The 17,208-nt window shown below is 52.6% G+C and overlaps 1 protein-coding gene across 2 annotated transcripts; it reads left to right on the plus strand.

Annotated features, from left to right (window-relative positions):
• The first annotated feature begins 5,591 nt into the window (after positions 1-5,591).
• On the plus strand, positions 5,592-15,816 carry IRF1 (interferon regulatory factor 1). Of its 2 annotated transcripts, XM_032156478.2 has the most exons (10): positions 5,592-5,842; positions 6,896-6,987; positions 8,352-8,451; positions 9,252-9,428; positions 9,538-9,587; positions 9,696-9,825; positions 10,008-10,130; positions 10,688-10,737; positions 11,910-12,045; positions 12,332-15,816. In XM_032156478.2, exons 2-10 carry the CDS (start codon positions 6,901-6,903, stop codon positions 12,454-12,456), a joined length of 978 nt encoding a protein of 325 aa, XP_032012369.1. In that variant the 5' UTR covers positions 5,592-5,842; positions 6,896-6,900; the 3' UTR covers positions 12,457-15,816. The 2 variants fall into 2 exon arrangements, with proteins under 2 accessions (XP_032012369.1, XP_032012370.1); XM_032156479.2 differs by lacking the exons at positions 6,896-6,987; positions 8,352-8,451 and having other exon boundaries at positions 12,332-12,547.
• The last annotated feature ends 1,392 nt before the right edge of the window (positions 15,817-17,208 follow it).

Consider the following 17,208-nt stretch of genomic DNA (forward strand, 5'->3'; position numbering starts at 1 on the left):
GGGGAGGAATAGGTAGGGAGGAGGCGGGCAGCCACCAGGGCTGGGAGGATTTGCAGTTCTCCTGCTGGCCCTCCCTTTCCAGGAAGCCGGCCAGCTTGGAGCCGGCTGCTCACCCCGACTCACCCCCCGCCTGGGCGGAGCAGGAATGTGGAAGTTGGCCCGAAAGGACTGTGCCCCCTCCCCGTCAAACACCCCCCCGCGTCCCCCACCAAGTTCTGGCCGGGGCTGTGGAGCGTGGGTCACCTGGGGGCGAAGGACTCCACATCACGGTGAAGTGGAGGTGCTGCAGACCACACAAAGACCAAGAAGCCTGCCAGGGGCGCCCCGGGCGAACGGCAGTGGGCGTGGGCCGTTCTGCAGCACCCATTGGCGCGGGGGAGGAGAGTGCTGATCCCATCAAGCCCCGCTCCAGGTCGCGACCGCTGGGCCTGGCCCGGGAGCCTCCCCCGGCCTCGGGGCCCCATGGGACTGACAGGGCGCTGAGTTCTCTTTCCTCCCAACGGCGGTGTTTATAAGAAATGAAGCTCCGCAGCGGCCATCAGCGGCAGCCCACACTGTCACCCCGCCCCGCTCTCAGGGGGTTCCGGAACAGCCTTGAGCACTGGAGCAATTCCTTGGCTCAGTATTCTATCATGACCCCCTAGTGATTTCCCAGCCAGCTTCAGCCCCACATTCTGCATTTAGGAATTTTATAACAGTGCAACGTTTATTCTGCTGTGTCATACAGCATATTTTGCCAAATCTTTGAGAGGGGAGGGGCTGGTCTGGTGCCCCAGTGTATCTCCAGGACCAAACCTGGGGTTGACCAAAAAGCAGGCCTGCACGCGATTCATACGTGTTGAATGAATTAAGGGACTTTCTTTCTCTCCAATTAGGCTGCTTGCAGGCAGGGTGATGACCCTTGGATTCTGCCTTCAAGCTTTTGGATGCTTTTATTTCTGGCTTGTGTTCTGCAATTCACAGTTTAGGACTGCCTGCCTCCCAGGTTTCTGTGAAAATAGAGATGAAGGCTTTCAGCATTTCAGAGAGCCCTACTACTTCTGGACCTGGAACCTGGAAGGCATGTTGGGGGGTTTATCTGCTTTGGGGACCGTGGCCCCCTCTCTGGGTAGCAGGCTCCACAGGTAGCAGGTCTCCCAGTCAAAAACCTAGTTCAGGTCGGGCACCGTGCCTCATGCCTGTAATCCCAGCACGTTGGGAGGCCAAGGCCGTGGATCACCTGAGGTCAGGAGTTGGAGAACAACCTGGCCAACATAGTGAAACCCCATCTCTACCAAAAATACAAAAATTAGTTGGGCGTGGTGGCGGGTGCCTGTAATCCCAGCTACTTGGGAGGCTGAGGCAGGAGAATTGCTGAACTCATGGAGGTAGAGTTTGCAGTGAGCTGAGATCACATCACTGCATCCAGCCTGGGTGACAGAGTGAGACTCCGTCTCAAAAAAAACAAAACAAAAAAACACGTAGTTTAAACCTCACTGGCACCTGCACCTCAGCTCTCACAAACTCTCATTTCTGAGCACACACTCATCTCTATCAGCAGAGGATTTAACAACAGGTTGCCAAGAAATGTCTGTATCTGACAGAATTCATAATCTGAGATAGAAAGAACATTAAACTCCAGAGGAAGAGGGGTCATGCATCAACTTAACTAGGATTTACTGAGTGCCTACCATGGTAGCCACTCTTCCGGGGAGTGCAAGGATGGCAGTATCAGCTTAGTGTGGTCCGTGTGGCCCTGTGCATTGATGTGTGTGTGCATGGTGACATGTTGGGAGCCATGCTTCTGGGCTTCAGGACTAACTGCAGCCCACTCAGGGGGTGAACAGTGTTTTGAGAGCCTGAGGGAGGGGACTGGGGACAAGAATGGTCTGTCAGGGTAGAGGCTCCCACAGGGTGTGTGAATGTGTGTGTGAGATGATCTTGCCTTCAGCATCCTGATTGCAGAAGTCACTTCAAAGGAGGCCCTGCCAGCCAGTTAGCCTCCTCTTGCCAGCACAGAAAAATCCAGGCCCCAATACAGAGAGGCCACACAATGAATTCACACTCACTGAGTGAGGCTATGGATGAGAGGCATCTGTAAGGAAGACCTTGCACAGTGCAGGGTGCTGGCTACCCTCAGCTGACCCCTAGCTCGCTTCAGCTGCTGGGCATGAGTAGCCTGCTTAGATTTCTCACAGAAAACATGCAGAGTTCTTTTTCTCACAGAAAAAACGTAGAGTTTGTTCCCCAGAGTTTGTTCCCACCACGTAGAAAATGACCAGTGGTGAAAAGGCAACACACGAAAGTTAAGGACCAAAGGGTCCAAGGAGGGAAAAGAAAGGACTTCTGGTTGGTTGCTTTGTGGGCATTTTGAAGAGAGCAGGCATATGCTCCGGGCCTTAAAAAAAGACACAGAGATTGAAGCGGTGGGGTGCGCAAGGGAGAGAGAGATTGAGAGAGGGCAAGTGTTGCCAAGTATCCTGAGGAGACAGGGATGAGGGGACAAACACAGTGTGTTCAGATAATGGAAATACAGTGAAAGGTTCATGCGTTCCTGTTCATACATTTCATTTGACTTATGTCTTACAGTTTCGAAATACTTTTGATAGTCTAATTTTACAATTAGAAGAGATGGAGAGAGATTATCTCTATTTTACAGATGAGAAAACTGAGCCCCAGAGAGGGACAGTAACTTGCTAAGATCACATAGCAAGTGGAAAAAGCACAATAAGAACCCAGGCTTTCAGACTCAAATCCTGTGTTCTCTTTTCATCCCCCTTTAGTTTCATCTTCCCTACTGCCAAGGGTAGGGAAGCTGTCAGGGACAGAAGGTTGGAATGAGACCCCAGGACCAGACTGAGCAGAGATTTGAATGTGGGGCTGAATGTAGGGGAGCTCAGAAGGCTCCTGGGTGGCCCCGAGTGTTAGGGAGATCATCCGAGTTAGTGAGATCATTCCAGTGCAGAGGAACCATCTTCCCCATCTACCTGGGCAGGACTAATAGGCAGGAAGGCCCAAGAGGAGGTTGGGGCGACAATAGTCTGGTCCTGGACTATGAAATCACAACCTGATACAGGGAAGGAAGACCCAGAAGACCAGGTGGGAAAGAAAAGGGCTGGCTCCGAATTACTAAGAGCCTACAGGAGCCTATGTGTTCTGCTGGGGATCACAGAATGTTCTACATCTTAGAGTGTGATTCATCAAAAGCCATTACAATAAAAATGCTGGGTACTTAAACATGGCTTAGCTTTATTTCACTGATTCGGAGTATAGCACCCCTAGTCATAATAAGCATATTCTTACAGGCTTCGAAATAAAACAAGAATCCCTAGGTTAAAAAAAAAAAAGGTCAAAGATGTAAATGTAAATGACAGTTTCATTGGTAAATCCTAACTGGGGAATTTCTCCTAAGCAAAAAATTATTGATGTGCACAAAGATTTAGCTAATAGTGTTGTTTGTATTATGAAAAAATGGAAATAACCTAACTGTCCTACAATAGGGGATTAATTGGGTAAATTTTTATTTATCCTTATGAAAGAATAATATATACCTATTACAAATGGTAGTGCATAAGTACATTTCATGACATGGAAAGATGCTCATTATGGCTAAATATACATATGCATATACAGGTATATTTATACCTGTATCTGTGAATTAAAATTAAGTTTTTGTTTTAAAGCACTTTTTATAGTGTCCTGTTGCCTTCACAGGGTCACTGTGGTCAACTTATCAGACCACAAGGATGCAAACTTCCTTTCCCTAATCTCATCCTGAATTTTCCAGTGGGTGTGTCAGGTTCTCAGGGGAAGGACAAGCATCTATTTGCTGTACCAAGAAAGGATCCCACAACTCAGGAGTCACTTGTTTTCTCTTATCCTTGCTCAGAAGGTCTTCGTCCCTGTAGCAAGTCCCTACTTCCATTTGTCACTTAAAGTACCCCAAACCCCATCTTCCCATTCCAGAGTGTCATTGCCCTCCACTTTGCTTAACACTCAGTTAGGTTCCTTCCTCAGTTTCTCCTACCTCCTTTCCTCTCCTAGCTCCTGACCTACCTCTATCTGGTAGATAGTTTTGCCTATTCCTGCTGGTATCCTGGGAACCAGGTTTGGCATTGGTCACAGCACTCAATTTGCAATGCGCCAGAATGGGATTAACCTATGCATTTCCTCTACGGGAGGGAGGTAGTAGAGTGACTGGCAAGTCGAATGTTGCATGGGTGTGTCTATTTATAGCCTGCAAAATGGGGTGCTGCCCTGGAGGGAGAGCTGGGCTGAAGGAAATAACACCCCTGGGAGAGTAACTTACTTCTGAGTCAGGAGCTTTAGGGAGATGAAGGAAGAAGCCTCCTGGACCAGAGTTTTGGATGGAAAATGAACACCCAGTCAAGTCTCTAGGACTATAAGTGGGGCGGGGACTAGTTGTGAGGAGAGTTAAGTAGGGGCCCTTAACAAGGAGCATGGGACCTGGGCTCCCCAACCATTTGGCTAGGCCCATGGCGTTGATCAGCCCTGAGCTAATTCCTCCATGCTGCCCAGAACCTCTCTGGGCCAAGCCCTGGGGACTCAGAGATGACAGCAATGCTTCCATTGAGGAATTCCCATACGCGGGCCACAGAGAGGCTCTGGAGGCGGCCTGAGGCAAGAGTGCTAGGAGGGATCAGAGCTACCCCACCCCCACCCTCACTCAGCCGTCTGGGCTTCTCTGAACCCCTTCTCCTCCTCTGTTCCCTAAAGCCAGCCAGGGGGAGTCCCAGGGAGGCAGACCGAAAAGGGGTGGGGTGTCATCCTGGTCACTATTAGACCCTGCAACGGCGACCTTGAAAACTACTCAGCGTCTGTTGCCCGAGTGGAGCATAGTGCTTTACAGTCTCTTCCCATCACAGCAAACCATCAAGGTAGGGCTACTGTTATTTTATGGTTGAAAAACTGAGGTCCTGAGTCCCTTCGGGGCTGTGCCAGCAGCGGCCAAGTTGGGATTTCCCCCTGGTCCAGCAGCCTCAGACAGCACACGGGGCAGGGTAGGCTTTCTGCCTCCTTCACTTCCCCAGGGCAGCTGAGTTGACCTGGAGGGAGAGGGTCACCCCTAAAAACAGGGGTAGTGCTAGGACTGAAACCCTACCTTCTTGATAGCCCACTGGCAAGCTTGAGGAGCCAGGCTGCCAGTCGGGAGATTCGGCCCGGTGTTCCCACTAGAGAGGGCGGCAAGTGCCCGGGCGATCCCCTCACCTGCGTTCGGGAGATATACCCCCGCCCCCGCCCCGCCAGGAGGGTGAAAAGATGGCCCCAAGAGCCAGCCGGCGAGGAGAAGGCGGAGTGAGAAGAGAGGCTGGGGCCGGGGGCGCTGGGCTGTCCCGGGCAGCCCTCCTCCGGGCGAGCCGGAGCAGGGGTGGATTGGGAGCGCGCGGGGCGGGCCCGCGGTGGCCCCGGGGCGGTGGCGCCCGGCCGGAGAGGGTGGGGCGGGGCAGCCGCCCTGTACTTCCCCTTCGCCGCTAGCTCTACAACAGCCTGATTTCCCCGAAATGACGGCGCGCAGCCGGCCAATGGGCGCCCGCGCGGCTGTCCGGGGGCGGGGCCGGCCAGGGCTGGGGAATCCCGCTAAGTGTTTGGATTGCTCGGTGGCGCCGCTGCCCTGGCAGAGCTCGCCACTCCTTCGTCGAGGCAGGACGTGCGCCCGAGCCCTGCCGAACCGAGGCCACCCGGAGCCGTGCCCCGTACACGCCGGCCGTGCCCGGCGGCCTCAAGAACCCGGCAACCTCTGCCTTCTTCCCTCTTCCACGCGGAGTCGCGCTCCGTGCGCCCTCACGGCAGCCCCTGCGTCGCCGGGACCCTCGCGCGCAGCCACCGGATCGCTCCTGCAGAGGTGAGTCCGCCTTTGAGGCGCGGGGGACCGGCGGCGTCGAATAAAAGGCGCGCGGGGCACCAGGAAGTGGGGGGTCGAAAGCTCCAGGCTGGAGACTCGCGAGCGCGCGGCGTTGCCCGGGCCTCCGCGCGGACTCCGGGGGGCGCCGGAGGAGCTGCGAGCCGAGGCGCGGGGAGGGCGGGCCGCGGCGTGGACCGCCCACCCGGACGAGGCTGCCGGCGCCCGGCAGCTTTCGCAGATATGCGTGCGCGCAGCCGCCAGGGGCCTGTAGGTGGCCCGCTACGTTCGTCTCGCGCATCCACACGCCGTGCCGGGGACCGAGTGTCAGCCCACGCGTGGTCGCCCAGTGCTCCCGGCTTTCGGCGGTCCCAGCTCCGCGCCCAGGCGCCAGGTTTTGGGCTCCCTGTGCTGGTGGCAAGGGCTGGCTTACTGCCCAGGTGGCTGGAGGGAATCGTGACCTACGGAGACTGCGGGAAGAGGCGCCACAGGTGTTCCATGGGCCACTTCTCCAGAGGAGGGGAAACCGGGCCGGAAGGGTTAGCGTCCTGGTCTTAGCGTTGTGGGCGCTGTGGCTGTCAGGAAAGCGTAGAATGGATTCAGGGGGGCGGGAGGGGGCTGTTCAGGGTGACGGCTAGCCCTTTGCTAACTAGTGGTGACAACTCAAAGTCAAGGGAATTTATTCTTGGCATCAACCAAAAGAAGTCCCTCCCTTCCCAAAGGATTTGAATTTTGAGCGAAAAGTTCTGAAATTAGGATATCTGTGCATTTTGTCTCTTTTCCTGCACATGAATCCTGAAGCCATCACTTGCATGCCTGTCTCCTCCAGAGACTGGCTGGGAGGGGCTGAAGGAAGGGGCAAAAGCATTTTTGCCTAAGATGCTGAAAAAATTTGGAGAGCAGTTTTATTCCAGCGCAGCTCCCCTCTGCACTGTGTAGTACCTAGTAGCTGGCTGAGGGGAGGGGAGGGTAACTAAGTGACCTCGGGTGGGGCAGTTCAGTGCCCAGGTACTGTTCAACAGATTCCAGACTGGAGCCTCTGTCTTCTCTTTACAGCCAACATGCCCATCACTCGGATGCGCATGAGACCCTGGCTAGAGATGCAGATTAATTCCAACCAAATCCCGGGGCTCATCTGGATTAATAAAGTGAGTGCAACTCTTTGGGTTTTCCTGCCACTGTTTTAACCCATGTACTTCTAGAGGGACCAAAGCTTCAGATGCAGCTCAAAAAGGGAAGTGATAACGGGACAGGCAGATGTTTCTCCCAGTGGGTCCTGCATGCAGGGAGTGTGCACGGCCCAGCCTGGGCCTCACTTGCATGACTCCTGCCTTCTTCCCTTCTTGAGGTAGGGCACCCACCTGAAGGCACTTCCGGTTTCTAGCAGCAAGACTTTCCCAGTATCTGCAGAGCTGGAGTTCTGGTCTCCTCTAAGGGAGACCCTTACAAACATACACAGCACCCTGCAGGGCTCCAATCGAACAAATAGAAGACTGAGAAGTGGATGCTGCTGGGCAGAAAGGTGGCTGGCTTAGCAGAGGACAAACGAATTAACCTTGCACCAGTCACTCTGGCCCAAGAAGCCTATAGCTGGTGCACTTGGGGCAACATAGACCCTATAGACTTAGTAGCAGTGATAGTATTCATAATAATTGCTGATGTTTACTGAACACTCCCTGTGTGTCTGGCACCTGCTAAGTATGTTATTTACATTGTGTCATTTAATCCTCGCAGTAGTCCTGTGGGGTCGATCTTATTAATGTCATCGTTTTCAGATAAGTAAACAGAGGCACTGAGAGATAGATCATAAGATCACACAAAAAGTGATGAAGCCAAGATTTGAACTTGAACTGTCTGACTCAGAAATCTTTACTGTTAACCATCAGTGGTATAATAACAGTAAGTCCTTTGGCTTCATATTTGTCACTGTGTCCCTACACATCCTCTGGTTTTTAATCCTCAAAATTTTGTTGGATATGTTTTCTCATTTCTGAGAAGAGAAAACTGAGGGGCAAAGAGATACAGTGACAATGCCAGGGTTACACAGTGTTCACCATCCAAGTCTAGCCCAGAGCTCCCTCAGTGGTATGACCAGGACACCCTGTGTAAGAGCTCGTGCTCCCAGGTGTCCTGAGGAGTCCTTTCTAATGGAAGAAGTTGTTACTTCCATGTTGGTGCTTAGAAGCCAGAGAGAAACATCCCAGAGCTTCAAAACCAGGGCTTCGGGGGAGGGTGCCCTGTGTGGGTCCTAACACATGTGTAACAGGCAGAGGGAGGTCTTTGTAAGCTAATAATGCTGCAGCTCATCCGAACTAGGCGTCCCTCCTGAGAGATCCAGAGTGGTCTGTTTAAGCCAGCCTCAAGATGGGTCAGTCCAAGCCAGATGTCAGGGGGAAAAGGGGAAGTCAGCCTTTTTTCAGACCTGTCTGGGCAGGCCTGGGTCTCAGACTCAGCCCCAAAGTCTGTGGTCTCTGAGCTGACACAGCCTCATGTGTATGTGTGTGTTGTTCAGGAGGAGATGATCTTCCAGATCCCATGGAAGCATGCTGCCAAGCATGGCTGGGACATCAACAAGGATGCCTGTTTGTTCCGGAGCTGGGCCATTCACACAGGTGTGTGCCTGGGACTCAGGCCTAGGAAGCCCAGGGTAGAGACAAGAGGAGGCACTAACGTTAACACAGAGGCTCTTCACTGGGGTCCCTGAGCTCCCCGAGACAATATGCAGAATTACTGGGAAGAGGGGCTGGTGGCAGACTTGTGTTTCTGGAGAAGAGAGTCGATCATTTCAGCAAATTCTCAAAGGGATTTATAAAGCCAAGATCTTAGAAATTGTGTGGCTTCAGGGATTTTTTGGCTAGATGAAAGTTCTCCCTGGCAAAAGCATCTGTGAAAAGCAGCTGTAAGCCAGGGCACTGAAAGAGACCCAGGTCTGCCTTTTTCTTTGTGTTGACCAAGGCCCTTGGTCCAAGGCTCTTGTGGTTGGTGGCCTCCTTTATCCTTGAGAGATGGAGCTCTAGGCCCATCTCAGAACAGTCAGCCCACCCGTTCAGTAACTGTTCTCTGCTGCCCAGTCTGTGCCCACTCTACCCTCTGGCTGCTGATAGCCCAAGGAGGAAGACTGGGCATGGTCTGGGACACAGATAGTACACTTTGGGGATATGGGGACTCTAGTGCTTCTGGCTGGCCCTTCACTGAGGCCCGCTAAATGTGTTTAAGCCAAGCCTGGGCATTTGAGAAGGTCCAGGGCCTAGGACCTGCAGAGTGTCACCGGGAGTACCTGCTGGTTTGACCACTGTGGCTCTCTGGTAGCATCAGAGTTCAGGGGTACCCTTGCCTTCCTCCTCCAGGCCAGGGGCAGCTGAGGATCCCTACCCATGGCCCTGACGAGCCTCTTTTTTCTCCTGCCCTCTAGGCCGATACAAAGCAGGGGAAAAGGAGCCAGATCCCAAGACGTGGAAGGCCAACTTTCGCTGTGCCATGAACTCCCTGCCAGATATCGAGGAGGTGAAGGACCAGAGCAGGAACAAGGGCAGCTCAGCTGTGCGAGTGTACCGGATGCTTCCACCTCTCACCAAGAACCAGAGAAAAGGTATCCAAGGACTCTGGGTCCTTGGGAAGCCCTCAGGGAGGGAGGGTAGAAGAAGGTCAGCTGGGGCTGGAGAGCCTGCACCAAGGCTGACAGCCTGTCTGCCCCACAGAAAGAAAGTCGAAGTCCAGCCGAGATGCTAAGAGCAAGGCCAAGAGGAAGGTGAGTGTGGTCCTAAGCAGCCAGGCCTTTGGTCACCTGTGGGCCAGGGTGAGCAGTGGAAGAAGGGCTAAGGTGGTCCTGGGCCTAAGCTGCTTTCTTCCTCGACAGTCATGTGGGGATTCCAGCCCTGATACCTTCTCTGATGGACTCAGCAGCTCCACTCTGCCTGACGACCACAGCAGCTACACAGTTCCAGGCTACATGCAGGACTTGGAGGTGGAGCGGGCCCTGACTCCAGGTGAGCTGGTCCAGGTCTGGCAGGGGACCTTACAGGTCAGTGGGATGACTCTTTCTCTTGGAGGCATGGTGCTGGCACATGGTGGCCCATTAGTGCAGGCTGCAGGGTTGGTGGGGGGCGCTTGATGTCTTGCAAACTAAGAAAGCACACAGCCTTGACCCGTGGCTTCTGCTGTCCCCCAGCACTGTCGCCGTGTGCTGTCAGCAGCACTCTCCCCGACTGGCACATCCCAGTGGAAGTTGTGCCGGACAGCACCAGTGATCTGTACAACTTCCAGGTGTCACCCATGCCCTCCACCTCTGAAGGTTGGTGCTCCTGGGGCCTGGCCTGCCTGCTTGACTGTCTGGGTCCGGTGAAGGGCTTCCTGAGAGAGAAAAGATGCTCAGAACTCCACCTGGCACTGAGCTGATGGAGTTGGGCATTGCCCAGTCTTAGCCCCCATAGGGGGAGGCGAGCGACGGGGACACTAGGAAGGCAGTTCAGAGTGGGCTGCAGCACAGTGGGGGCTGGTGAGAGGAGGGAAGGGGGCCAGGGGCTGTATTTTGGGGTGCTGGTTCTCCTTCCTCCTCTGCAGCCCAGCATCAGGGTGAGGAAGGAAGTGGGGTGGGGTTGGGAAGAGGTGTGGCTTCAGGGTTTGAGAGGCTGAGTCACCAGGCCAGTGTCCTGTTCTGGAATCTCCATGGCAGACAGGTCCACTGGGAGGGGTGTGTGTGTGTGTGTGTGTGTGTGTGTGTGTGTGTGTGTGTCAGAGAGAGAGAGAGAGAGACAGAGAAAGGGCAGGGGGATCTGGTGGGCTGGAACTAGAACTGCAGGGTGAGTGTGGCTGACTGCCAGCCAACCTCTGTGCTTTCCCCATCCACAGCTACAACAGATGAGGATGAGGAAGGGAAACTACCTGAGGACATCATGAAGGTAAAGCCCCTTCCTACCTGGGCACTCTTGAAGTGACCGTTTCTCAGTGAGGAGAGAGAACCAGTGAAGCTTCGAAATCAGAGGATGGGTAGCTGCTGTTGTCACCTAGCTGCTTGCATCATCCCACAAGTGCCACACTCATGTGGCTTGACTGGTGGGAAAGCCACTATGGGTAGGGAAGACAGGTGGGAGGCCTGGCCTCCGACAGGCCATCGTGAAGCAAGCCTTGGGGCATCAGACAGCTCTGTGAGTCAGGCACTATGAGCGATGGGTCCCTGGCCTGCATCCTCCGCCCCAACATGCCCCAGCCCTGCTAGTTCAGAAAATGCACATCAGGTTTCAATAATCAGCCTTTAGGATCTGTTAATATGATGATGGCTTTATAGAAAAAGTTAGCAAATTACCCTCCAGGTTTTTTTTTCTGCTTCAGTTTTGAAAGTGAATATAAAGAAGTTTTTGCAGCCAGGGGCAGTGGCTCATGCCTGTAATCCCAGCACTTTGGAAGGCCATGGTGGGTGGATCACCTGAGGTCAGGAGTTCGAGACCAGCCTGGCTGACATGGTGAAACCCATCTCTACCAAAAATACAAAAATTAGCTGGGCCTGGTAGCGCATGCCTGTAATCCCAGCTACTCTGAAGGCTGAGGCAGGAGAATCACTTGAACCTGAGAGGTGGAGGTTGCAGTGAGCCGAGATCGTGTCATTGCGCTCCAGCCTGGGCAACAAGAGCAAAACTCCATTTCAAAAAAAAGTTTTTGCAGTGGTTGTACCTCAGCTGTTCCATCAGCCCAAAAAATTGAGACGTGGACGTAGTTCCTTATCTCTAGCTTTTCTAGTTATCTTTTCTTGATTTGTTATGCTAACCTTTGTTTTAAGCCACATTGCCTCTTACTGTGTCCTTACACAGTTGAGAGGGAAGTCGTGGAGATATTATACCAGAGTGGGTGTGAGAGGGGTGGGAAAATGAATTGAGGACCAGTGCCAACATGCATTTCTACCTCCTCCCTCCCGGGCCCCTGTCCTGACTGCAGTGCACTTCTGCATCCTATCTGAGATTGTGAAAATGGCTAAGGGTGTGATCCTGGCTAAGAGGAGCTGGCGCATTCAGGGCAGGGCCACAGGGTGAGTCTGCACTGGAAGGGGGTTGATAGCCTCTTGCTCTTCTGTCCCCAGCTCTTGGAGCAGTCGGAGTGGCAGCCAACAAACGTGGATGGGAAGGGGTACCTACTCAATGAACCTGGAGTCCAGCCCACCTCTGTCTATGGAGACTTTAGCTGTAAGGAGGAGCCAGAAGTTGACAGCCCAGGGGGTAAGAAGGCCCTGGATCCTTATGGCTTCTTAGAGGAGGGAGAACCACGTAGGGATGGAGAAAGCTTGGGGGCAGGGCCAGGGAGCAGGGCGGTAAAGCACCTGGGGTTCTGACACATTGTGAATTAGCTACTGCTGCCATGCCTTAAGGTTTGCCTGAAGCTGAGTGGATGTTTACTGCTGTGCTGGGAAGAGTAGAGGCCATGTCTATGGCCTTCAGGGGTAGGGGGAAGCACACCTTATGCCACTGTCCCCTACCCTCATACAACCTTCTTCACATCTTCTAGGGGATATTGGGCTGAGTCTACAGCGTGTCTTCACAGATCTGAAGAACATGGACGCCACCTGGCTGGACAGCCTGCTGACCCCAGTCCGGTTGCCCTCCATCCAGGCCATTCCCTGTGCACCGTAGCAGGGCCCCTGGGCCCCTCTTACTCCTCTAGGCAAGCAGGACCTGGCATCATGGTGGATATGGTGCAGAGAAGCTGGACTTCTGTGGGCCCCTCAAAAGCCAAGTGTGACCCCACTGCCAAGTGGGGCTGGGGCCTCCCTCCTTGGGTCATTGGCCTCTCAGGGCCTGGCAGGCCAGTGTCTGGGTTTTTCTTGTGGGGTAAAGCTGGGCCTGCCTCCTGGGAAGATGAGGTTCTGAGACCAGTGTGTCAGGTCAGGGACTTGGACAGGAGTCAGTGTCTGGCTTTTTCCTCTGAGCCCAGCTGCTTGGACAGGGTCTCGCTGTCACTGGCTGGCCCCTAGGGGAACAGACCAGTGACCCCAGAAAAGCATAACACCAATCCCAGGGCTGGCTCTGCACTAAGAGAAAATTGCACTAAATGAATCTCGTTCCCAAAGAACTACCCCCTTTTTAGCTGAGCCCTGGGGACTGTTCCAAAGCCAGTGAAATGTGAAGGAAAGTGGGGTCCTTCGGGGCGATGCTCCCTCAGCCTCAGAGGAGCTCTGCCCTGCTCCCTGCTTTGGCTGAGGGGCTTGGGAAAAACACTTGGCACTTTTTCATGTGGATCTTGCCACATTTCTGATCAGAGGTGTACACTAACATTTCCCCCGAGCTCTTGGCCTTTGCATTTATTTATACAGTGCCTTGCTCGGCGCCCACCACCCGCTCAAGCCCCAGCAGCCCTCAGCAGGCCCAGGGAGGGAAGTGTGAGCGCCTTGGTATGACTTAAAATTGGAAATGTCATCTAACCATTAAGTCACGTGTGAACACTTAAGGACGTGTGTAAATATGTACATTTGTCTTTTTATAAAAAGTAAATTGTTTATAAGGGGTGTGGCCTTTTTAGAGAGAAATTTAACTTGTAGATGATTTTACTTTTTATGGAAACACTGATGGACTCATTATTGGCATCCCGCCTGAACTTGACTTTCGGGTGAACAGGGACATGCATCTATTATAAAATCCTTTTGGCCAGGCGCGGTGGCTCACACCTGTAATCCCAGCACTGTGGGAGGCCGAGATGGGTGGATCACCTGAGGTCAGGAGTTCGAGACCAGTCTGGTGAAACTCCATTTCTACCAAAAATGCAAAAATTAGCTGGGCGTGGTTGCGGGCGCCTGTAATCCCAGCTAGTCAGGAGGCTGAGGCAAGAGAATCGCTTGAACCTGGGAGGTGGAGGTTGCAGTGAGCCAAGAACATGCCATTGCACTCCAGCCCGGGCACCAAAAAAAAAAAAAAAATCCTTTCATTTGGCCAGGCATGGTGGCTCATGCCTGTAATCCTAGCACTTTGGGAGGCCGAGGTGGGCAGATCAGGAGTTTGAGACCAGCCTGGCCAACATGGTGAAACCCCGTCCCTACTAAAAATACAAAAATTAGGCCGGGCACGGTGGCTCACGCCTGTAACCCCAGCACTTTGGGAGGCCGAGGCGGGCGGATCACGAGGTCAGGAGATCGAGACCATCCTGGCTAACACGATGAAACCCCGTCTCTACTAAAAATACAAAAAGTTAGCCAGGCTTAGTGGCAGGCACCTGTAGTGCCAGCTACTCGGGAAGCTGAGGCAGGAGAATGGCATGAACCCGGGAGGCAGAGCTTGCAGTGAGCTGAGATTGCGCCACTGCATTCCAGCCTGGGCAACAGAGTGTGACTCCATCTCAGAAAAAAAAAAAAAAATTAGCCGGGCCTGGTGGTGGGCACCTGTAATCCCAGCTACTCTGGAGGCTGAAGCACAAGAATCACTTGAACCCGGGAGACAGAGGTTGCAGTGAGCTGAGACTGTGCCACTGCACTCCAGCCTGGGTGACGAGCAAGACTTTGTCTCAAAAAAAAAAAAAATCCTTTTGTTTATGTTCACATAGATAATGGCAGAAGGAGGGGACATTCCTGTCACAGGAACATGCTCATATAAACATAGTCACCTGTCCTTGACTATCACCATGGCTGTCAGTTGATTCTGGGCTCCTGGGGCCCAAGGAGTGTTAGGTTTTGAGGCATGTGCCATAGGTGATGTGTCCTGCTAACACGCAGATACTGCTCCAAAGAGTTAGTTGATGTGACACAGTCACAGACAGAACAGTCAGCAGCTCAAGAAAGGTCCTCACAGCTGCTGTGCTAGGTAGCACTTGCCATCCAGTTTCTAGAGTGATAAAATTCTCTGTCTGTACCGTTCAATACAGTAGGCACTGGCACTAGCCACATGTGCCAACTAAGCACTTGAAATGTGGCCAGTGCAATGAGGAATTGAACTTTTAATTGCATTTAATAAACTGTATGTAAATAGTCACATGTGGTCAGTGGTTACCATATTGAGCAGTGCAGGTAGATACTGGACTGGGGGCAGATCTGAGGGAGAGGGGTTTGAGTAGCGGGAGGACACTGGGGATAGGGGCTTGGAGCTATTTATCTGCCATTTCGAGTAGTTTGCTATTTTAGCAGCCAACAATAACTATTGGTGCTGAATACCAGCCCTGCAGTGTAGCATGAGACAGGTCCATGCACACATGCGTTAGGAAAACTGACCTTACATGAAGCAGGATTCTGCCTGGGCTGATGCACACAACCTCTATGGAGGGTAAACAGTGTTTCTGAAGACGATAGTTTGGGAACCCCTGACATATGACAATGCCCCCTTCAGGTAAGCCCAAGTTACAGGAATGTCTGAGGGCGGAAGGTCTGGATATGTGCTTTTCCTATCCCCCTCTTCAGTGTCTGGCCATGGGGCATAAACACTACCCAGCAGTAGGTAGGCTGGCCAAGAGAAGCCAGCTTGCATCACCAGCATCGTCTACGGAATGGAATCATGGCAGTAATACGTTGCTTAGGAATCAAAAGCTCTATGGACACATCTTCCACATTCTCAGTCCCAGAAACCATATGGACCGTGACCCCGCTCACTAAGCCCAGCCCTCTGGAAGTGTGGGCCCTTGAAAAGGGAAGACTGAGTGAGAAAATGATGAGAAAACTACAAAATGGGCAGAGGTCAGTCTGGCACATTCATTCTCTGTCAAGCTCAGGAAGTATTGGTCCCTGATCTTGGAGATGCTGTGTGAGTGGCAGGTGGACTCCTGCTGGGTACATATTCTATATGTGGATGCCTGGACAGGCCCTGCTTGTCAGAAGCTCCCCTTGGGCCGAGCACGGTGGCTCACACCTGTAATCTTGGCACTTTGGGAGGCCGAGGCGGGTGGATTGCCTGAGTTCAGGAGTTTGAAACCAGGCTGGGCAACATGGTGAAACCCTATCTCTACTAAAAACCAAAAAACTAACCAGGCATGGTGGTGCATGCCTGTAATTCTAGCTACTAGGGAGGCTGAGGCAGGATAATCACTTGAACCCGGGAAGTGGAGGTTGCAGTGAGCTGAGATCATGCCACCGCACTCTAGCCTGGGCAACAGGGCGAGACTCTCAAAAAAAAAAGAAGTTCCACTTGGAAGGTCCACTTGGATTTCTCAAGAATAGCTTCACCTGGGAACAGAGGGATAGACAGGATGGAAATTTCCAGCTCCTTCAGGGACCAGCCCTTTTTAAGATTTGGATTGAGGTGGCTAGCCACCTGTGCTTCGATCTGGGGTCTCCTAGTGGGTGATGGCAGGTGGTGCGGAGCAAGGTAGAGCGGACTGATGGGAGGAAAGTGACACCACCCAGAACAAGCAGCAGCTCTGACTTCTCTTTCTCCTGCCCTTCAATCTAATCCCTGATGGAGGGTAGGCAGTGGGTATGTGAAGTCTTAGGCAGCTGTGGAAATCTCTCAAGTTCTAAAAGCAAAGTTAATTGCTTGTAAATTACCAAAAAGAGAGAGGAATTATGTCCATCAGCTTCCAATCTCCACAACCAAGATGGAGTCCTCAACTTCCCCATCCCCTCTGATCCTAGGAGTCCTGATTAGTAGCAACTGCTTGGAATCTCCAGGGAGGGACCTCAAAACTCTCCCCAGGCCCCCATCACAATGGAGCTGGGTCCTAGGGACCAAGCCTGGAGTAGTGTGGGATAGAGCCAGACCTTTCTGGATGGAGAGCTGTCCCATCACATCCTACCAAGACTTCAGCCTTTTCCTAGGAAAAGAAACTAAGGTCTGACAGCTCACCTAAATGTGATGGCAGCTGACACTACCGAGTCATTAGCCAAACAATGCCTGACACGGAGCAGTATTAGTAAGATCTGAACCAACTTTGTGCTTAATAATTAGATCATTCTAAGGACCTGACAGTGCGTCTGTGGGTCATTCTCAAGAGTTTCAGTATAAGCACTAATGGTGGAAGTTCTAGGTTGAGGGAGCTAGGAGGTTGTTGAAAGATCTGTTTTGTTGGGGTTGTGATGAGATCATTGTCATCAAGGACCACTTACCACTGGGGTAAACTGACAAAAGTGGTGCTCAGCCACACCAGCTAGATTTCTCATGTTGGGCCAAGTTTACAGACATTTGAGGGCATTTGTTGTTAGTCATGGGTTTCCTTGCCTTAACTCCAAAGGTGTCACTTTCATTGGGCTGGTTTATTCATTCAGCTCACTTGGCAATAGGAAGAAAGCTAGAAGCTAATATAGGAAGAAAGCTAGAAGCAAAGCACCCCTTCTTGGTGTGTCAGCTTTCAACATCTCTCAGTGCACTGTGTGCAGGGTGTTGTGACCATTACAACTCCAGAGGAAAGAGCTTTCTCTGATTTTTCTGGAAGTCTCCAGTGGGGCCTGCCAAAGTGGGAACCCAAATCCTGGG

Source organism: Hylobates moloch, unplaced genomic scaffold, assembly GCF_009828535.3.
Source record: "Hylobates moloch isolate HMO894 unplaced genomic scaffold, HMol_V3 SCAFFOLD_6, whole genome shotgun sequence".
Classification (NCBI taxonomy): domain Eukaryota; kingdom Metazoa; phylum Chordata; class Mammalia; order Primates; family Hylobatidae; genus Hylobates; species Hylobates moloch.